Source organism: Jaculus jaculus, chromosome 5, assembly GCF_020740685.1.
Source record: "Jaculus jaculus isolate mJacJac1 chromosome 5, mJacJac1.mat.Y.cur, whole genome shotgun sequence".
Lineage (NCBI taxonomy): Eukaryota > Metazoa > Chordata > Mammalia > Rodentia > Dipodidae > Jaculus > Jaculus jaculus.
Window position 1 is genome coordinate 45,593,343 of NC_059106.1, and position 22,535 is coordinate 45,615,877.

Sequence of the window (22,535 nt, forward strand, 5' to 3'; positions counted from 1 at the left end):
TGTCTCAAAAATACCAAAACAGGGCTGGAGGGATGGCTTAGCAGTTAAGGCGTTTGCCTACAAAGCCAAAAGACCCAGATTCTCAAGGGGGCATGTGCATATGGAGTTCGTGTGCAGTGGCTGGAGGCCCTGGTATGCCCATTCTCCCTCTCTGTCAAAAGAAAAAAAAGCCAGGTGTGGTGACACACTCCTTTAATCCCAGCACTCGGGAGGCAGAGGATGCCATGAGTTCAAGGCCACCCTGAGACTACATAGTGAATTCCAGGTCAGTAGAGTGATACCCTACCTCAAAAAATAGGTTGGAACAATGGCTTAGTGGTTAAGGCACTTGCCTGCAAGGCCTAAGGACTCAGGTTCAGATTTTCCAGTACTCACACAAGCCAGTGGCACATGCATTTAGAGTTCATTTGTAGTGGCTTAGAGACCCTGGTGTGCCCATTCTCTCTCTCAAATAAGTATTAACAACAAAAAAAAATCCAAACAAAAAAACCTCTCAGTGGATGTGTGCTTTCTGCCAAGCATGAGGGCATCAGAGTTTGAATCTCCAGAACCCACAAACAGCTAAGTGTGGCCATGTACTTCTATAGCATACTAGTTCTGTGAGGAGTGGGGACTGCAGAATTTTGGGGGTTCACAAGCAGCAAGCTCTGGAACCAGTAAGACTCTATCGCAAAGAACAAATAGGCAAGTAACTGAGGGGGGGGACATCAGGCATTCTCCTCAGGTTAACACAGGCAAGCCTATAGGGAAGACCACCAACATATACTCATCTACCCATCCAATCCCACACATGTAAGCACATGTGTGCATGAACACATGCACACACACAAAACCACCAAAGGGGGGGAAAACAAGTAGAAGCTACTGGAACTGACAGCAAGTCCTCTGAACCAGATCTTCAACAGTACTTACTGAGTAGCTTCAGCTCAGTTATCCAAGGACCACTGAGCAGTGGCCCTAGAGCCTCCTAGATGTGGAAGTGAGCACCTCACAGAACCCACAGAGTCAAAGAAGTTCCCTACAGCACCCTCCAAGGGCACACTTACTTCTCCCACCCTGAACAGGCCCTCCCTACCAGCTGGGGCAGCAAAGAAAAGTCAGGGCCAACTTTCTTCCAGGAGCAATTAATTTTAATGGTTTAAAAATGAGTCTGTACAAAAGCAGCACTGCCATTCGAGGCTCCCAGCCTGTAGGGTCCCGGGGTCTCCGCCAGCACTATCTCTTGGGCCAGTTGTGCCGGAAGCCTCTGCAGAGATGGTATGAAAACCAGTTACTACTTCCAGTTTGGGAACTGTGTAGACTTCAGAAATGCAGAACTGAGGAAGGGTTTGCTCAGGGGTCCTACAGTACAGAACCGATGGCAGTGCAGAGCCTCTGCTGGGGAAGAGGCAGTGCGGGCTGGGATGTGTGAGATATGGAGGCAGCAAGGCCTGTCACTGTGTGAATTTGAGAATCTGCCCGACCTCAAAGTCTGCTCTAGCTGAGTTCATGCTTTAATGGAAACACTCGTCAACAGTAACAACACTTTGCTGATTTTTCTCATTCCAAAGATAAGAACTCGTGTAGGAACATTTTCCACTTATTTGTTCCAAGATGACCTTAGAAACTACAATAATAGGAAAGCTAGAGCCAGGCATGGTGGCACATGCCTTTAATCCCAGCACTCAGGAGGCAGAGGTAGGAGGACACCTTGAGACTACATAGTGAATTCCAGATCAGCCTGGGCTAGAGTGAGACCCTACCTCAAAAAAAGAAGCTGGATGTGGTGGCTCATGTCTATAATCCCAGCACTCAGAAGGTTGAGGGAGGAGGATCATTGTTGAGTTGCCTGGACTACAGACTGAGTTTCAGGTCAGCCTCAGCTACAGTGAGACCCTGCCTCCAAAAAGAAAATACCAGGCTTGGTGATGTTATGCAGCACTTGAGAGGCAGAGGTAGGAGGACTGCCATGAGTTTGAGGCCACCCTGAGACTACATAGTGAATTTTAGATAAGCCTGGGCTAGAGTGAGACCCTACCTTGGGGGGAAGAAAAAACAAAAACTAAGAATGATGGGAATCTGAGTTCTGGTATGTGGCATAGAGCAAAGCATATCCATCCTGTGTTCCGAATAACACGCGGGGTCTCCTTTCATCAGAGCAAACTCCCACAGCTGTACTCGTACTTCAGCTGTCCCCAGGTACAGAGGAAGGGGGCTTTCCTGCTAGCCTGGTGACTGCACCTACCTGTCTGATTTTCCAGCTGGAAAGGACATGCTTTTGTTTCCTGTCGACTGTTTAAGTTTTTTGGCTGCAGTGCATTTCTGGAAAGAGAAGAATCAGGGAAATTGATACAAACCTTGAAAACCAGACAGAGGAAAGCACTTCTGAGCTCAGCAGCCAGTTGTAACACCAGCATAACAGGTGTGCCCAGCAGGTGGCCGCTTGTGCACATTTCAGAAGGCAAGTCTTCAGGTAAGGCTGAGCTGAGATAGGGACAGGAGGGCCCAGTGCAGCTCTGATGCCTACTGTACAGCATAAGCATATTCAACTCTGACTGGCACAGACCTAAGCAGGGACAATGCATGCTGGGCTTGAATTAAGGCTAGCATTCTGGGCTAGAGAGATGGTTCAACAGTTAAGGCTCTTGCCTACAATGCCTAAGGACCTGGGTTCAATTCCCAGTAGCTACGTAAATCCAGATACACAAGGTGGTACATACATCTGGAGTGTTTGCAGTGGCCAGAGGCCCTGGTGTGCCCATTCTCTACCTGCCTTTTACTCTCAATTTTTTTTTAAAGGAGAATGAGCACACCAGAGCTTCTTGGCACTGCAAACAAACTCCAGATGCATGCATCACTTTGTGCATTTGACTGTACGTATGTACTGGGGAACTGAACCTAGGTCATTTGGCTCTCTGTAGGCAAGAACCTTAGCAGCTATGCTCTTTCTCCAGCCCCTAATTTTTTTTTTTAAAGGCTATAATTTCCAGGTAGCAGAAAGATCCTTTCATAAATGTATGCAAAACCAGGAGTGGTGGAAATACACCTAAAATCTCAGCACTTGGGCAGCTGAGGCAGGAAGACATTGAATTCCATGCCAGGCCAGTCAGAGTACACAGCAAGCCCCTGTGTAAAAAACATGCATAGGAATACTGCAGAGTTCATTTCCATCTTTAAATTGCTGGGACAATTGATGGGCATAGTGTACACATCTGAGAAGAAACAGGGTGGGGGGAGATAAGCTAAGGGAAAGGATTCCTTGATAATCACATAAGCCAAGGAAGAAAACAGAAAAGTAGACTGACCACCCCAGCTGCAGCCTTACCTTGCCTGAAGCCGCTGGTTTATTGGGGTCAAACTGAGGGGCGGGCTTGGATTTGCTGTCTCCTAAAAGTAAGAGATCAGAGGCCAGTGATCATGACTATGAGCTGACACAACAGGCCATGATGGGCAAGGGGCTCGGGCGTTGCGCATAGCCCCAAAGCTGGGCTCTTCACACAGATCTGCTCCCAGGCTGTCAGGGCTGGTCATAACTTTTACATCAAGGAGGTCTGAGGCTACCCATCAGTGATGTAGGCTCCTGATAAAAAGGCCTGTGTGAACTGTCCTGCTTCTCACTGGTCTGGAGGCAGCTAATTGGGAGTACCGCGTGTAGCTCTCCAGAGCACAGGGTCCCTTTGGACTAAAGGGTTCACAGGAGGTCACCTGGTGGGCTTTCTTAGAGGCACTTTCAACCCAGGGCTTCATCCAATAATTGTGGGAGGGGGATGGAACTTCCTGTTGCAAGGGAGCACGTGCAGCTGAGCCAGCTCTGTGGCTATCGCCAGCCAGCTCTGGGAAGGGAAGCAGGTGGGCTTCTTGTACTCTGCAGCTTCCTTCCACCTCCTGTGGTCAAGCAACTCCTCAGGGCTCCGTTCTGTTCTTACCAGCAAAAGCCTTGAAGTCTGACTGGCTGTAGTCATAAGGCGTAAATTCTTTTGCTGCTAGATCTGGGTCCTTTGGTTTCTTGGCAGTTTTGAGTCGTTTCTTCTCTTGTTTCTGTTCTGTGGCTCTTAGGTCACCTGTGGCTCTCTCTCTCTTCTTAGTGGCATTTTCTAACTGCAGGGCAAGACCAACCAGGGAGGGAAGCACAGTGATGCATGTGAGGAAACCCTGCTGCCTGGAGCACAGAGATCCTAGTGTGCAACATTTGGGGCAAATAGATTTCTGTTCTTTTTTTCATAATTCTGGTGTACTTGCATATGCACAATGAAGTACCTTGAGACAGGACCCAAATTTAATCATTTTATATATAGTTTATATACATGGCCTGAAAGTAAATTTCTAATTTAATAATTATAATAATTTATCAATTTTGTGCATGAAATGAAGTTTTATGGTGTGGAAATTCCTTCTGAGGTATTGTGTCAGCTCTAGAGCTTTGGAGGTATAGAGTGAACCCTCCTAAGATGGTCCAGGAAAACCCTGACCATAACCAGGGCAAAATGTTTCTTAAAGGAAAGGAGAGAAGGGGCAGCACGTACCGCAGCCTGCTGCCGCACAGGGATGGCCTGTTCCGCAATAGCTGTGGACTCTTTCTTTGCCGGCTCCTGGACAGCTGTGGGAGAGAACATCTATGAAATCCCTCATGCAGCAGCCATTTCACCCTGGCTTGGGTACAAGGTCTGGCACAGATGCCCCTCCTCCCACATCATCTCTTGGGCTCAGTTGAGGATTTACTGGCCTCAACTGCAGTCTCTATCTGATGGGCCTGCCCTGCCTGTGCCTCTCTAAGGAACCCAGGCAAGATTGCCTTTCTAACACTCACTGAGGTCCTCTGGTAGCCAACCAAGCCCTCAGTGGCAAGGGCCAGGATGAGCCTCTCCTTCTAGCTGGCTCCTCTGCCAGCTTTGGGGAACTCTTCTTGAAGTCCCCAACCCCGGCTTTCCAGCAGCTCACCTTCCTTTTCTCACATGATATCCAACTCAACACCAAATGCAGTTGGCTGACTTCTCACCACTGGCTCTGCTAGTGTGCCAATTACCTGGGTTACTGTCAAGTCTCCCATGTGTATTCTGACTCTTCCCTATCATCTACTCAACACAGCAGCTAGAGTGGTCCCTAGAGTCTCTCCTCTTCTCAGAGTCCTGCCAGTCCATGCACAGGCCCTGCTTCTTTTGCCCACAGCAGATCAACCTGGCCACGCCCTGGACATGTCAGCAAGGTATGGCCCACACTCTGCTCACCTCAGATGGATGCAGCTCTCTGCTGCACCTCACATGTGCTGGACTGCCTTCACTTGCCAGTGTCTAGATAGTAGCCACCTTCCTCTCCTACCTCTCTGCACACCACTGTCTGCTTTCACTCAGAGAACTTAGGGGTTACTGTCCACCATCCCAGTAAAAGGAGAGCTCCACAAGGCATGACTGGGCCTGTTATGTTCACTGTTGTGTCTGGCTCTGAGGGTTGTGATCCCTACCACACACCCATCACTCAATGTCCTGAATCCCAGTGACATGGCAGAGACATCCCTTTAGAAACCCACCACATGATGTGAAAACTACCTGTTTGTTCAGCTGCCTTCTTCTTGGCGGCTTCTGTTGATTCTTTCTGGACATGGACCTGGCTGGCCAACTTCCACCGGTTGCTAATCTAAAAATAAAAACACACAAGCCAGGCTTGGTGGCGCACGCCTTTAATCCCAGCACTTGGGAGGCAAAGGTAGAATTACTGTAGGTTCAAGGCCACCCTGAGAATACAAAGTGAATTCCAGGTCAGCTGGGACTAGAGTTGAGAACCTACCTCGAAAAACCAAAATAAATTAATAATAATAATAATACATAAGGGCCGGAGAGATGGCTTAGTAGTTAAGGCACTTGCCTGCAAAGCCAAAGGACCCACATAAGCCAGATGCACAAGGTGGCACATGCATCTGGAATTCATTTGCAGTGGCTAGAAGCCCTGGTGTGCCCCTTTTCTCTCTCTCCACTCTGCCTCTCTCCCTCTCTCAAATAAATAAATAAAAATATTTTTAAAAAAATCAAGCCAGGCGTGGTGGTGCACGTCTTTAATCCCAGCCCTTGGGAGGCAGAGGTAGGAGGATTGCTGTGAGTTTGAGGACACCCTGAGACGACATAGTGAAGTCAGCCTGAGCTAGAGACCCTACCTTGAAACACAAAACAATCAGTAAAAAATACATAAATAAAATATATAAAAACACATGTGACTAAGACACTCAGCCACTTAGGAATGCCTTACTTGCTTTATGAAGCAACCGAGCAGATGCTATCCAAAATTATACATACATACTCTAAGTCATAAATTCCTAATCTAATGACACAGAATTATATCTCTTGCTGGCTTTATTGTAAAATCCTATTTTATTTAAAAAAAATATATTTTTGGGCTGGAGATGGCTTAGCAGTGAAGGTGCTTGCTACAAAGCCAAAGAACTCAGGTTTAATTTCTCAGGATCCAAGTAAGCCAGATGCACAATGTGGTGCATGTGTCTGGAGCTCATTTGCAGTGGCTGAAGGCCCTGGTATGCCCATTCTCTATGTTTGCATCTTTCTCTCTCTCTCTTAAATAAATAATAGTTGTTTTGGTTGGTTGGTTGGTTTTTTGAGGTAGGGTCTCATTCTAGCTCAAGCTGACCTGGAATTCACTATGTAGTCTCAGGCTGGCCTTGAACTCACGGCGATCCTCCTACCTCTGCCTCCTGACTGCTGGGATTAAAGGCGTGCCCCACCATGCCTGGCTTAAATAAAATATTCTTTTAAAAATATATTTAATGCTGGAGAGATGGCTTAGTGGCTAAGTCACTTGCCTGTGAAGCCTAAGGACCCAGGTTCAATTCTCCAGGTCCCACATAAGCCAGATGCACATGGTGGCACATGTGTGTGGAGTTTGTTTGCAGCAGCTAGAGGCCCTGACATGCCCATTCTCCCTCTAATAAATAAAAAATAAATCTTGGAAAAAAAATTATAAAAATTTTAATTTTCCTTCATTTCAAGTAGAGTGTGACAGAGAGATAGAGCATGGGTGTACTAAGGCCTCTAGATGCTGCAAATTAACTCCAGATGCATGAGCTACCAGCCCCATACAATCCCTATTAAAGAATACAAAATAAGCCAGACATGGTGGGGCATGCCTTTAATCCCAGCACCTGGGAGGCAGAGATAGGAGGATCACCGTGAGTTTGAGGCCACCCTGAGAATAGAGTAAATTCCAGGTGAGCCTAGGCTAGAGTGAGACCCTGCCTTGGGAAAAAATAAATAAAAAAGAATACAAAATACACCAGGCATAGTGGCACATGCCTGTTAACCCCCCAGCACTCAGGAGGCAGAGGTAGGAGGATCACAGTGAGTTCAAGGCCACCCTGAGAATACAGAGTGAATTCTAGGTCAGCCTGGACTAGAGCTAGACCCAAACTCAAAAGACAAAATACAAGTAAATTTTGAGCACTGGGCTGGCAGCGTTTACATCCAACACCGCAGTCAATCTTCTCTGACTTCCACGGCAGAAGTGCTACTGTCACCTTCTCTGGGTTGCTAAAAGTCTCATATTTCTTTTCATGATCTACTTACAGCCATGTCCTCAGGACACATTTAGGTGACCCAATGGAAGGATGCCAAAGGGTAGACAGTGTGCCACAACTAGTAGGAAAGAGAATGCAAATCCCACTTGACATCTATTTTTCTTTTTTTGTTTGGGGGGGGGGGTTGAGGTAGGGTCTCACTCTAGCCCAGGCTGACCTGGAATTAACTCTGTAATCTCAGGCTGGTCTCAAACTCACAGCAATCCTCCTACCTCTGCCTCCCGAGTGCCTTTTGCATTGTTTTTTGTTTGTTTGTTTTTGAGGTAGAGTCTCACTCTAGTCCAGACTAACCTGGAATTCACTCTGTATTCTCACTCTGAGTGGCCTTGAACTCACGGCGATCCTCCTACCTCTGCCTCATGAGTGTCTGTTTTTTTTTTTTTTTTTTTGAGGTAAGGTCTCACTCTAGTCTAGGCTGACCTAGAATTTACTCTGTATTCTCAGGATGGCCTTGAACTCACAGTGATCCTCTTACCTCTGCCCCCCACCACCACCAATGCTGGGATTAAAGGCGTGCACCACCATGCCTGGCTTACTCTTCTTTTGTTGCTGTAAACAAATGCCCATCTAGCTTTACGTGGGTGGTAGGGAATTGAACCCAGGCCAGAAGGCTTTGCAAGCAAGCACATTTGACTGATGAGCCATCGCCCTTGCTCCTGACCTTGAACTACTAAGCCTCCGGCCTCCATATCCTGAGTTGCTGGGATCATAGGGACGTACCACCATGCCTGGATTATGTGATGCTAGAGATTGAACCTGGGGCAGCTTTATGGTGGGCAAGAAGCCTGGGCAGCTTCCGAATAGGTAAGTTCCCTATCAAGTGAGCTACATCCTCAGCCTTTCTTCCTTTTCCCCTTTCTCTTTCTTTCTGTATTCCTGTATTCAATCTTGGCTGCCACAATGAGACAGACAGAAAGCGCGAGGATACATTTTTCTTGCATCTGTAGTGGAAACCTTGACAGCAGACAGTAACTGCTTCAGGTCTGTCAAATAGATGCAAAAGCCTATTTCTTTTCTTTCTTTCTTTTTTTTTTATAATTTCATTTTATTTATTTATCTGAGAGACAGAGTAAAAGAGGCAGCTAGAGAGAGAGAATTAGGCATGCCAGGGCCTCCAACCACTGCAATCAAACTCCAGAAGCATGTATTACCTTGTGCATCTGGCTTTATGTGGGTACTGGGCAATCAAACCCGGGTACTTTGGTTTTGCAGGCAAGCACCTTAACCGCTAAGCCACCTCTCCAGCCCCCAATCCTGTTTCTTAACAAGATTTTCATGTGCTTCTGAGAACTGGACTGCAGTTCTGCCCATCTTCCTAGAAAAGCAAACTTAGACAGAAAACATAGTTTTGCATCCATTTTTAGGGGCTTTAGGACCTGAAACATAGAACTGCTGAAAACAGGAACCAGACTCTACTAATTATAGAGTCCCCTCCCCTAGAAGGTCACTCTTTAATAATGCACAAGTCCACTTACTTCATAGATTTTCGAGGATGGATCAAACTTTGCTGCCTGAGAGATGTGGGCCTGGTATTCCAGTGAAGGCAGGAACTGCAGAAAGGGAAAGTCACAGAAGATGCCAAGAGGTGGTATCTGAACCCTGCCAGACACTCAGAGTCCCAACTTGGACACCAGGACACTAGGCTCAGGTGCCCCACCCAAAATCTTACTGCCTTTCTTCTAGGTAAAAGGACACATTGCTGCCAAATTCCCTATAGCTCCTGCCTGCTTTGCATGACATAACCACTACTCACCATCCTGAATGGGTTTTCAAAGGACTGCATTATGTTCTGGGCTTTTTTCTGTGCAAGCGTCAATGGAGTCTTTCCATTTTCCTCAGCACTAGGTTCCTGCAGGGACAGACCAAAACCAATTGCTTTTAAACATGATGATGATCAGGATGTAAGCAAAAGACAGTAATAGTGACAGTATAATAATAGCTGTTTTCTCAAGCTCTTCTGGGCCTGTACAGCACACAAGAGGGCTGCAGTACTGCGAAACTAATGAATTCTCCCACACCCACCCCGAGGTGGGTCTCACTCTACCCTACACTGACCTGGAACTTACTCTGTAGTTCCAGGCTGGCCTCAAACTCACAGCAATCCTATCACCTCAGCCAACCAAGTGCTAGGATTAAAGGGTGTACCACCATGCCTGGCCTTTTCTTTTTCTTTTTCTTTTTTTTTTTTTTGGTTTTCTGAGGTAGGGTCTCTAGCCCAGGCTGACCTGGAATTCACTATGTAATCCCAGGGTGACCTCAAACTCACGGCAATCCTACCTCTGCCTCCCAATGCTGGGATTAAAGGCATGCACCACCACGCCTGGCCTTTTCTTTTTAATTTTTAGGAATTCTTATTATGAACTCACAACCTATGAAATACATGGTATTCTTACCATCTTATAGAAATCTCACTGAGGTTCAAAGAGGTCCTAAGTCTTGCAAAGCCTTATGGCTCATAAGGGCAGAACAGGGATTTTAAACCCAGGTCTACCTAGCCTGAAAGCTTGAAGTCTCAACTGACACCTGAAATTTAGTATTATATGTCTTGATGGGGAGTCAGGGATATTATGCAACAGAATGTTACTTACTCCAAGTTCATAATTTGCGCTACCTTTTGCTTTATTTGTAGTTAAAGCTTGTTTGCAACCAATAAGGAACTACAGCCTCCACCAGACTAAACACAACACTCTCAGGTTAATACAGCCTCGAGTTCATACAAACAAGTTGGGTACGGTTGGGTAAGCCTGTAATTGTTAAGGAAAGGAGTGGATATTTGAAAGGAGTGATATTTGGATATCAAATAAAAAAAAAAAGAAAGAAAGAAAGAAAAAGAAAAGGCGAGGCATGGTGGTACACCCTTTAATCCTAGCACTTGGTTGGCTGAGGTGATAGGATCACTGTGAGTTTGAGGCCAGCCTGGAACTACAGAGTAAGTTCTGAGCTACAAAAGTGAGTTCCAGGCCAGCCTGGGTTCTTTACCTGCAGAATCACTTTTATGGTTCATATCAACAGTGTGTTCAGCCAAGGCCCCTGGCCTTTCTGTTCATGAATCGCCATAGCAAAACTCCATCTAACTTTATGTTATGTCCAAAATGGAAGATATGAGAGAGTACATTTTGCAGGTGACATTTAATTTCTTCACAACTTTTGTCTCAACATACTGGCACATAGGATGGACGTACACTTTAATCCTGTACCTTCCAGTGCCACCTAGATATTTGACTATTATACTAAGTTTGATACCTGTCTGTATACAACCCAGATAATCTTCCTCCCTCAGTTCCGAGAATTATGGCTTTCCCTTCCCCCACACTCAAGAGATCTATTTGCATACTCTCCTTTCATCTCTGATTATTTTGTATTATTTCACCCTGACAAATGCATTCATTGGGGCCTTCCTTTATTTTTTTTTTAATTTTTATTTATTTGAGAGTGACAAGCAGAGAGAGAAAGAGGCAGAGACTGAGAGAGAGAGAGAGAGAGAGAGAGAGAGAGAGAGAGAGAGAGAGAGAGAATGGGCATGCCAGGGCTTCCAGCCACTGCAAACGAACTCCAGACACATGCTCCCCCTTGTGCATCTGGCTAACGTGGGTCCTGGGGAACAGAGCCTCGAACTGGGGTCCTTAGGCTTCACAGGCAAGCACTTAACCACTAAGCCACCGCTCCAGCCCTAGGGGCCTTCCTTTATAAGGTGCTTAGAAATGTAATCATGAGCCGATATGAGCAGTCCAGGAGTAACAGGAAGATTTTGCTATAGGCCAATACATGTTCTGGAAACACACAGTCTGGCCCAGGCAAGCTACAGAAGGTCTCTAAAATGAACAGTCACTAACTACTGTGACCACTGCAGCCTCTCCTAGGGTCAGGCAACGAGGACGTGTCACTGATGTAGTGCTTGCACTGGTTGCTCCTCATTTCCTCTAATGAGCCACAATACAGAAAGAATGCTTCCAAGTCTTCTCTTCTTCCTGAACAGTGCACATAGACGGTGCTGGGTGCATTTAGGAAGGTGTGCACAGCATATACTGAGATCAGTAGATAGCACTTAACCCCCGCCCCTGCTGGGTATCCAGCTAACTCATCCTCTGCTGAAAACCCCTGTTCCTACCTCAACCCCACACCCTCCTCCCCACCAGACACCCTTTCCTCAAGCATCTCTTCACATAGTGCACATGAGACATCCTCAGGAACACCTGCCTCTCACCACTCCCCATGCCTCTTTAGTTTCACTTTGACAGTAGTCTTAAGGTACATGCAACCCTCCAGACAGATAGCCTGCATGATAGCCCCAACAAATACCTGGGAATCTATGTCAATCACCTTAGAGTTTACTAATACTCACACTGAATAACGTGATAACGGCTGTGGCAAGAAGGCATTTAGTGTCCAGACAGGTTTCCTCATTTTCTTCAGTAAAGAGACTTGGCTGCTTCTGAACTGGCACAGATACTGAAGGCACAGAAGTCAGTATGGTTAAGGCCTGTCGGCACTGAGCTGGCCCTGACTTTTAGAGTTCAGAGGGCCTCCACCTTACCAGCAGTTGGGGAAATCGGGTAATTATCTGGAGGGGCATGGGAGCAGTCATGTGGTCCAAAGAGAACATTCTCCAATCTCTATAGCAAAAAGAAACCAGCAGACCACATGTAAACAAACTCTCAAGCGAACCAGGAGCTCTAGGCTGGCAAACCTTTCAGGTTTGTCTGCAGGGACTATGATGGCCACCACCTTCCCATAGGTGAGACAGAGATGTGTCACTCTACCTCAGTACTGCGTTGTGGTCCACTCTTCTTCATTCCAGTTGTAGCTTCAGACTAAAGAGGAAAGAAGAGGAGGGCTGGGGATGTCACTCAGTTGATAGTGTTTGCCTAGCAGGCACGAAGCCCTGGGTTTGATCCCCAGCACCATATAAAACTGGTATGTTGGCACACGCCTGTAATTCCAGCACTCAGAAGGTGAAGGCAGTAGGAGCAGGAGTTCAAGGTCATCTTCTGATACACAGCAAGTTCAAGGCCAGCCTTGACTACATGAGACCCTGTCTCAAAAAAAAAAAAGAACGAAAGAAAGAAAGAAAGAGAGAGGAAACTGAGGAAGGCAGTGTAAAATGAATGACCAGCCCTTCTCCAGCAGAGTGTGTGCCTCTATGAGGCTGTCTCTCAAAGACCCTTTTATCCCGGAACCCTCTCTGGCACCTGACACAGCAATTATGTGGTGTTTAAGATAGCTTGGCAAAGCTAGGCATGGTGGCACATGCCTTTATTCCCAGCACACAGGAGACAGAGGTAGGAGAATCACTGTGAGTTCAAGGCTACCCTGAGACTACATAGTGAATGAGCTAGAGTGAGACCTTACCTCAAAAACAATTTAAAAAAAAAAAAAAGAATATTTGGTGACTTCCCAAAAGACAAGACTATCAAATGAAAACCCACCTTTCTGAGCGGGGACGGATTACCTCCCTGCAAGTTGTTAGTCGGGGAGATCCTTATAGGCACCACAAACAATGCAAGTTATTGCCACAGTTTTTTTTTTTAAATTTTATTTATTTATTTATTTGAAAGTGACAGACACAGAGAGAAAGACAGATAGAGGGAGAGAGAGAGAATGGGCACGCCAGGGCTTCCAGCCTCTGCAAATGAACTCCAGACGCATGCGTCCCCTTGTGCATCTGGCTAACGTGGGTCCTGGGGAACCGAGCCTCGAACCAGGGTCCTTAGGCTTCACAGGCAAGTGCTTAACCGCTAAGCCATCTCTCCAGCCTGCCACAGTTCTTTTTTGTTTTTATTTTTATTTATTTATTTTAAAGTGAGAGAGAAAGAGGCAGAGAGAGAGAATGAGCATGCCAGGGCCTCCAGCCACTGCAAACAAACTCCAGACGTGTGTGCCCCCTTGTGCATCTGGTTAACGTGGGTCCTGGGGAATCAAGCCTCGAACCAGGGTCCTTAGGCTTCATAGGCAAGCACTTAACTGCTAAGCCATCTCTCCAGCCCAATTGCCACAGTTCTTGGTTAACTACCAATATTAGATTTTATTGATGAAAACATCTTTGGTTGAAAGACATGGAGAAATCAAGCTGGAAGCTTTCTTCCTGCTCCCTAGCTGCTGTGCAGACTGGGGGTGGGGGTGAGGGCGGGGTGGGGGTTGGGGTGGGGAGGACTGTCATCAAGTCTTACTTAGAACTGGGCATGGTTGTACACGTCTTTAACCCCAGCACTTAGAAGGCAGAGGTAGGAGGACTACCTTGAGTTTGAGGCTACCCTGAGATTACATAGTGAATTCCAGGTCAGCCTGGTGTAGAGTGAGACCCTACCTTGAAAAAAAAAAAAAGTCTTAGGCATGGTGGCACACTCCTTTAATCCTAGCACTTGGGAGGCCAAGGTAAGAGGATTGCTGGGAGCTTGAGGCCAGCCTGGGACTACACAGTGAATTCTAAGTCGTACTGGACTAGAGCAGGACCCTACATTGAAACATCAAAAACAACAACTGTGGACCATGCTATACTACCAACCTGCCAGGCAAGATGTGCCTACTGGTGTGACAGTGGCATGATTTTTATAGGGGTAATCAATTGTTTTCTGACTGGATTTGAAGCTTGCTTCACAAGAGGGAATTTATATGTGATACTGTAAACCTAGTCAAAAGCCTGTGACTGGAGAGGTCACAGGCCCTGGTGGGGAACCTACTTGTTCAGCTTGGTTTTGCTGATGGGCATGTTCCTGTCAACTTGCCTTCTAAATAATTAAGTTTATATCCATAAACTAGTGCTGTTGTCAGTTTTGGTCAGGAAAGCTTCTTTTTGCAGTGGACGGCGTTTATTACCTTATTAGAGACTCATTGGTCAAATGTCACAAAAAAGTGGCTGCTGAATGCTCATCCTAAGTGGTACATCTGAATCACTCCTCCAAGGCTCAGGGCACATTATGGGAGAGAGGGCAGAGGAATGTAAAAGCCAGAAAAAGGTGCAGAGTGTTGTAGAACAGTCTTTCCAGCACGACATGCACTACATACCTGAGCTCCCCGCAATTATAATTACCCACCCAAGACCAGCAAAACAGTCCCTTACGGAAGGAAAGCAGCTCATGAGCCCCTGAATCCCTAAGGATTTATAGGCACTTAACAGTTGCTGGGGATGCAAGAGAGACTTTTTTTTTTTTCACAGTGCTGTGGCCACTTGTAAGTTGCCCATGCAAATGACTTCTCACCCATGCTCCTTTATCTACTTAAATTCATTGGTTTACAAAAAAAAAGACAAGAAAGTAGAAGTAGGACTACATAGGAAGAGGAAGGGGATCAGCAGGATGGGAGAGAGATAGAGAGGGTGATAAGGTTAATATATACATGTATGAAAATGTCACAATGAAATACCCTACTATGTACATGCTAATAAAAGCTGAAGGGCGGGAGAGATGACTTAGCTGTTAAGGCACTTGCCTGCGAGGCGTAGGGACCTAGATTCAACTCCCCAGGACCCAAGTAAGTCAGATGCACATAGTGGTGTATACATCTGGAGTTCATCTGCAGTGGCAGGAGGTCCTGGTGCACCCACATTCTCTCTCTCATAAATAAAATATTTTTTCAAAAATGGGGTGGGAGCAGGAATAGATGGAAAGACCCTATTGCTAAAGACTCCACATACTTGGGCTGCAAGGCCACTGAGAAATCCTGTTGGAACTGAGCTGATAACCTCCTCCATGTAGACCAGCTGACAGAAAGCTGGAAGAAGCCATTCTACATGTAGTTCAATGGGAGAAAGAGATACCACCAATGAAGATACTGAACAGTGGACACTGCAAGCCTTATAATTGGCCAGCCAGCCCAAATGAGCCAATGGGTGCAATAGTGGCATGCCTGTCATGGTGGAAACCAACTGCCCTCCAATTGGGCTGGAGGCCTGCTCCAAGGGAGGGAATACATCCCTGATACTGAAAACTTAAAACAGGGGTAGTCATGAGCCCTAGAGGTGAACTTCTGCTAATGCCTGGAACAATGTATATACTATGCTTATCAAACTGCCCAGTAAGCAATTCTCTTAATATTTATACCCTTATATTAACGCTACTCTCTATTTGGGTAGAGAATCTTCTCTTTTCAGATGGCAATGACTTTGGGGTGACTCAGAAGTTATCATAGTGCTGGAAAGAAGTGACTGGAGTACTGAGTAACATCTCAATCACACCTTCCAAGGCTCAGGGTCTAATGCGGAAGAGGTGGCAGAAAGAATGTAAGGTCCAAAGGAAGGGTAGGACTCCTTACAACGTGCTCCCTCCAGACTCAAAATGGCCTGGATATCCATGACCTCACAGTGCCTGACACTACCTACACAAGACCATCATAAGAGGAGGAAAAGACCATGACATCAAAATAAAAGAGAGACTGATTGAGATGGGGAGGGGATATAATGGAGAATGGAATTTCAAAGGGGAAAGTGGGGGGAAGGGTATTACCATGGGATACTTTTTATAATCATGGAAAATGTTAATAAAAATTGAGAAAAAAAAGCCAGGCATGGTGGCGCACGCCTTTAATCCCAGCACTCGGGAGGCAGAGGTAGGAGGATTGCCATGAGTTCGAGGCCACCCTGAGACTACATAGTGAATTCCAGTTCAGCCTGAGCCAGAGTGAGACCCTACCTCGAAAAACCAAAAAAAAAGGCCGGGCGTGGTGGCGCACACCTTTAATCCCAGCACTTGGGAGGCAGAGGTAGGAGGATTGAGTTCAAGGCCACCCTGAGATGACAGAGTTAATTCCAGGTCAGCCTGGACCAGAGTGAGACCCTACCTCGAAAAACCAAAAAAAAAAAAAAAGAAAAGAAAAAAATATTAATAAAAAAAATATTTTTTTAAAAAAGTGGTGGGAGGAATGCCTTGGTGAAAGAACAGAGCTCTCTCCAGTGCCTTAAGTGCTAAGCCATCTCTCCAGCCCCTTTCAGAAAGACAATTTTAATGTGACCACTACAAATATGCTTATTCCCAGATTCTTCTTTGATTTTTAGTCTTTTGGAGTCAATTATCTTTAAAAACAATCATAAATGAATGATTGCATATTGCTATTACTAAGTTACATTTAAAATTATTCTAGCGTTGGGGAGATGGCTCAACAATTAAAGGTACTTGCATGTAAAGCCTGCCAGCCCAGGTTTAATTGCCCAGTGTCCACATAAAGCCAGATGCACAAAGTGGCACATGCATCTGGACTTTGTATAAAATGGCAAGAAGCCCTGGTGTGCCCATTCTCTCTCTCTCTCTCTGTTTGAGACCAATCAAATTTAAGGCTTTATCTCAAAAGACCAAGAGTCTGGGGCAAGCCTGGGCTCTATCATGAGACCACTGTCTCCAAAAAATCCCAAGTAAATAGATAAACAAATGAAAGAAATTGTTCTAATAAAACACAAACCAAACCAGACATGGTGGTATATGCTTATAATACAGGTGCTTGGTAAGCTAAGGCAGGAGAATCAGGATATCAAGGCCACCTTAAGCTACATAGCAAGACTTTGTCTCAGTAAGAAAAACACAAGACCAGGCCTGGTGGTACAGACCTGTAATCCCAACTGTACAGGATCCCAAGGCAGGAGAACCACAACTTCAAAGTCTGCCTGGACTACAGACTGGGTACAGGGTCAGCCTAGGTAACTTTATAGAGAAGAAAAAGTAAAAAGCAGGCTGGGGATAGTTTGGTGGTAGAACATTTGCCCCAGCATACATAAGATCCTGGGTTCAATCCCTAGCACCACCAAAAAAAAAAAACACCACAGAGCAAGGCATGGTGGTTCATACCTTTAATCACAGCACTCGGAGGGTTGTGGCAGGAGGCCACCCTGAGTCTGCATAGTAAATTCCAGGTCAGCCTGGGCTAGACTGAGACCCTACCTCAAAAATCAAAACAAAACAAAACAAAAGTCAGGTCTAGTGGAGCAGGCCTTACTTACTTGGGAGGCTGAGGTAGAAGGATCAAAAGTTCAAGATCTAGGGCTGGAGAGATGGCTTAGTGGTTAAGGTGTTTGCCTGCAAAGCCAAAGGACCCAGGTTAGATTCCCCAGGATCCAGGTAAGCCAGATGCACAAAGAGGTGCAAGATGTGGAGTTCGTTTGCATTGGCTGGAGGCCCTGGCACACGCATTCTCTTGGTCTCTCTTCTATCTCTCTGCTTGCAAATAAATAAATAAAAATACTTAGGGCTAGAAGAGATAGCTTAGCAGTTAAGGCACTTGCCTTTGAAGCTTAAGAACCCATATTCAATTTCCCAGATCCCACATAAGCCAGATGCATAAGGTGGCACATGTGCCTGGAGTTTGTTTGCAATGGGTAGATGCCCTGGTATATCCATTCTCTCTCTCTGTAATAAATAAAAATAATAAAAAATATTTTATTTTACTGGTTTTTCAAGGTAAGGTTTCATTCTAGCCCAGGCTGACATGGAATTCACTATGTAGTCTCACGGTGGCCATGAACTCAAAGCAATTCTCCTACCTCTGTCTTCCAAGTGCTGGGATTAAAAGTGTGCACCACCAAGACCAGCTTAAAAAAAAGATTTTTTTTAAAAAAGCAAAACCCCCAAATGTAACCATGCACTTTTTAAAAAAATTATTTATTTATTTGAGAGCGACAGACATAGAGAGAAAGACAGATAGAGGGGGAGAGAGAGAATGGGCACGCCAGGGCCTCCAGCCTCTGCAAACGAACTCCAGACTTGTGTGCCCCCTTGCGCATCTCGCTAACGTGGGACCTGGGGAACCGAGCCTCGAACCGGGGTCCTTAGGCTTCACAGGCAAGCGCTTAACCGCTAAGCCATCTCTCCAGCCCAACCATGCCTTATAATTGGCCAGCCAGGCCAAATGAGGCAACAGGTGCAATAGTGGCACATCTGTTATGGGGGAAAACAACGGCCCTCTAATTTGACTGGAGGCCTGTTCCATGGGAGGGAATACATGCCTGATACTGAAAACCTACGACAGGGGTAGTCAAGAGCCCTAGGAGTGTAACATCTGCTGCTGTCTGGATAAGTGTATATAGTATGCTCATCAAACTCCCCAGTAAGCACTTCTCTTAATGTTCATACCCTTATATTAATGCTACTCTCATTTTGGTTAAAGAACCTTCTCTTTTTCATATGGCAGTGACCTAGGGATGACTCAGAAGTCACCATGGTGCTGAGATGTGACAAGAGGAATGCTTAGCACTGAAACATCTCAATCACACCTTCCAAGGCTCAGGGTCCATTGCAGAAGAGGTGGCAGAAAGAATGTAAGAGCCAAAGGAAGGGTAGGACTCCTTACAACATGCTCCTCCAGACACAAAATGGCCATGGATGTCCATTACCTCACAGTGCCTGATACTACCTACACAAGACCATCCTAACAGGAGGAAAAGATGATGACATCACAATGAAAGAGAGACTAATTGAGGAGGGGGGATATGAAGGAGAGTGGAGTTTCAAAGGGGAAAGTGGTGGGGGGAGGGAATTACCATGGGATATTGTTTATAATCATGGAAATTCTCAATGTAAATAAATAAATAAGCAAAAACCCCAAATGAAATATGCAATTGTAGTATGTATTACCTACACAGGGCAATCATAGAAATAGGCTCATGTACTTGGTCCTTGTATTACATATTATATTTATTCCCTCATACATATCTGTCTGCATTTTCCTTCCTTCCTTTTTTTTTTTTTTTTAGGCAAGGTCTCACTGTAGCCAAGGTCAATATGAAACTCATTTTGTAGCCTAGACTGGCCTTAAACTTAGAATGCTCTTTCTACCTCAGCCTTTTAAACACTGGGATTAAAAGCATTAACCACGCCACCTGTCTTTTTTCTTTTAAAATTTCAATTTGGCTGGAGAGATGGCCTAGTGGTTAAGGCATATGCCCGCAAAACTCAAGGACCCAGGTTTGATTCCCCAGGACCCATGTAATCGAAATGCACAAGATGGTACATGCAAATGAGTTCATTTGTAGTGGCTGAAGGCTCTGGAGCACCTATTCTCTCTGTCTTATCTGCATCTTTCTCTCAAATATATAAAAAATAAAGTAAAAATAATTTTGGACCAGGCATGGTGGTACATGCCTTTAATCCCAACACTTGGGAGGCAAAGGTAGGAGGGTTGCCACAAGTTCAAGACCACCCTGAGACTATAAAGTGAACTCCAGTTTAGCCTGGGCTAGAGTGAGACCCTACCTCAAAAAAACAAAAAAAGAAATTTTTTTTTGGTTGATTTATCTGCGTGTGTGGGTGAGACAGAGAGACAGTGTGAGCACACAGGGCCTTGTGCCACTGCAAATGAATGCCAGACACTTGCTCCACTTTTTGCATCTGACTTACAAGGGTGGCTTGGGAATTGGACCTGGGCCAGCAGGCTTTGTAAGCAAGCACCTTTAAATGCTGAGCCATCTTCCCAGCTCCTTTCTTCTTCTTCTTCTTTTTTTTTTTTTTTTGAGATAGAATCTTATATAGCCCAGAGTGGCCTTGCACCACCGTGCCTGACTAAGACTATGTCTTCTGTGAGAGATCCTACTTCCAGCTGAACTTTTTCAATATTTAGCACCTTCTTCACAAAGTCAGCTTTTCTGAATTCTCCTTCCCATCCATGGTTCTCACTCCCCTCATATGGGATTTTGACTCTGCAGTGAGTGGTGCTGAATCCTACCTCCTCTATCAGCAAACGGACCTGTGGTCCAGGTGGCTTCTTAACAATCCTAAGTCCAACAATAACTGGCAGCCCTTTTCATCTTCTGTCAGTGAGCTCCACTAGCCTTTTCTTTGTTTTTTTCCTGGTACCTGCCCTTTCTATACCATGATTTCTGGTTCAATCATTTCACAACTGGGCTTCCTCTGAAAACCTCCCTAACTTCACCTAACTCTACCACATTAGCTGCCTTATATCAACTGCTAATTGCTGTCAGATCACCCAATATAAGGTCCTACAATATGAAGAATGGGGTTTAGCAATTTTTACCATTTAGACAGGGCTCATGTAGCCCAGGGTGTCCCTGAACTCACTATGTAGCTGAGGGTGACCTTGAAATTCTGATCCTCCTGCCTCCAGCTTTACATGCTGGGGTTAAAAATATATTATCACCACGTTTGGGGCAAACACTCTACTAACTTAGCTAAATCCAGTGGTTTACCTCTTAATTGCCACACACACACACACACAAAATGCACGGGTCAGGGTTCTGAGTCAGGGGCAGAGTGCTTGCATAGCATGGTGAACTGGCCCAGCACTACAAACAAAACCAAAACCCCCAAACCGAAACAAAAGAAAAAAAAAAACCCAAAACTATAAAAAAGCAGGTAAATCCAAGAAGTCACACCCACTGGATTTACAAGCCCTATTAGTTCTTTCGGGTTGTTTACAATGAGAGACCAGTTGGGGATTAGAGGGGACCACAGGGATATAGTGCGGGGTTGAGGGCATAAGCAGAAGTACGTCATACCTTGAGCAGGGGCATTTCTCGAGCCTGCTGTATTAAAAGATGCATTTCATTGATCTGCTGCCTTACAAGAGGTGGTACTGGGTTGCAACAAGCTATGATGCCCTGAGGCTCCCTGAAGATAGGAAAGAACACAGTCAGCTCATCACAGAAATATCCTTCAAGGCTTCCTGACAAGGTTAATGACTGGACAAAGCCAGAGTGCAATGGTTAAGTAGAAGACCAAGGAAACAGGGCTGGAAGATGGCTTAGCAGTTAAGGTGCTTGCCTACAAAGCCTGACAACCAGGGCTCAACTCCCCAGTGCCCATGTACAGCCAGATGTACAAAGTGGTACATGCATCTGGAAATCATCTGCAGTTGGAGGCCCTGGTGCACCTATTCTCTCTCTGCTTAGAAATAAATAAAAATATTAAAAAAAAAAAAAAAAGGAAACATCATATGGGAACTGCGGATGGTGATGGCTCATGCCGGTAATCCCAGAACTCCCAAAGGAGAGGCAGGAGGAGTGCCATGAGTAATGAGTGAGTTTGAGGCTACAAAGTGGGTTACAGGTCAGTCTGGATTATACAGTAAGACCATGTTTAAAAAAAAAAACAACAAAAAACATCACATCAACGCAGACCAGGCCAGCCACTCACACATGTGCTCTCTGCTGCACCAGGCTCAGCTAATTACTTTTACAGTCCTGACTCCTACCCTGTGAGAGCTGGAACTGAGACTCAGGCATTATTGAGTCTCAGGATTTTTTTTTAAGTATTTTTTTTTAATTTAAAAAAAAATTTTTATTTATTTATTTGAGAGCGACAGACACAGACAGAAAGACAGATAGAGGGAGAGAGAGAGAATGGGCGCGCCAGGGCTTCCAGCCTCTGCAAACGAACTCCAGACGCGTGTGCCCCCTTGTGCATCTGGCTAACATGGGACCTGGGGAACTGAGCCTTGAACCGGGGTCCTTAGGCTTCACAGGCAAGCGCTTAACCGCTAAGCCATCTCTCCAGCCCTTGAAGTATTTTTATTTATTTATGTGCAAGCAGAGAGAGAGATAGAGAGGAGAGACAGAGAGAACAAGCATGCCAAGGCCTCCAGCCACTCATGCAAAGGACTCCATTTTGTGCATCTGGCTTTATGTGGGTATTGGGAAATCAATCTCGGGTCATTAGACTTTTCAGGCAAGTGCCTAAACCGCTAAGCCATCTCTTCAGCTCCAAGTGCCAGTTTTAAAATCCCTGCTTGTATTTCAATTATCAAGACAAAACTAAAAATCATGAGGCTTTAATTTAGGTAAAGTGCAAACAAGAGAATCTGGGCTGGTTTCTCCTCTCTAAGGGGCTGCTGTAGGCTCAGAGACTTACCTGAGCTAGGCACAAGGTATAGCCATGGCAATATTCCCATTCAGAAGTTTTAGTTCATACAATGAAGAAGTGAGACTGAGAAGTGAGAACAGGTTCATCTGTTCTGAGACTTACTTAGGCAGTTCCTCAGCTATCTTGAGCATCATATGGTTTGGTAACACGTATCTGAAACAAAACACACAGCAGGATCACAGTAAATT

General features: G+C 45.5%; 1 protein-coding gene and 1 pseudogene across 1 annotated transcript in view; both read right to left on the reverse strand.

The window, feature by feature from the left end:
- Nucleotides 1–1,112: 1,112 nt before the first annotated feature.
- Exosc10 (exosome component 10) overlaps nucleotides 1,113–22,535 on the reverse strand; it is a 39,354-nt gene continuing 17,931 nt past the window's right edge. Inside the window, exons 13-25 of the mRNA XM_004657647.3 lie at nucleotides 22,450–22,500; nucleotides 20,985–21,096; nucleotides 12,316–12,366; nucleotides 12,090–12,168; nucleotides 11,898–12,004; nucleotides 9,309–9,404; nucleotides 9,031–9,105; nucleotides 5,523–5,610; nucleotides 4,503–4,576; nucleotides 3,906–4,077; nucleotides 3,305–3,366; nucleotides 2,225–2,301; nucleotides 1,113–1,246 (exon numbers count right to left, since the gene is read on the reverse strand). Coding sequence (XP_004657704.1) covers nucleotides 1,216–1,246; nucleotides 2,225–2,301; nucleotides 3,305–3,366; nucleotides 3,906–4,077; nucleotides 4,503–4,576; nucleotides 5,523–5,610; nucleotides 9,031–9,105; nucleotides 9,309–9,404; nucleotides 11,898–12,004; nucleotides 12,090–12,168; nucleotides 12,316–12,366; nucleotides 20,985–21,096; nucleotides 22,450–22,500 — 1,075 coding nt within the window. The 3' untranslated portion in view covers nucleotides 1,113–1,215. The remainder of the gene's footprint in view (nucleotides 1,247–2,224; nucleotides 2,302–3,304; nucleotides 3,367–3,905; nucleotides 4,078–4,502; nucleotides 4,577–5,522; nucleotides 5,611–9,030; nucleotides 9,106–9,308; nucleotides 9,405–11,897; nucleotides 12,005–12,089; nucleotides 12,169–12,315; nucleotides 12,367–20,984; nucleotides 21,097–22,449; nucleotides 22,501–22,535) is intronic.
- On the reverse strand, nucleotides 8,422–8,555 carry LOC123461295 (annotated as a pseudogene).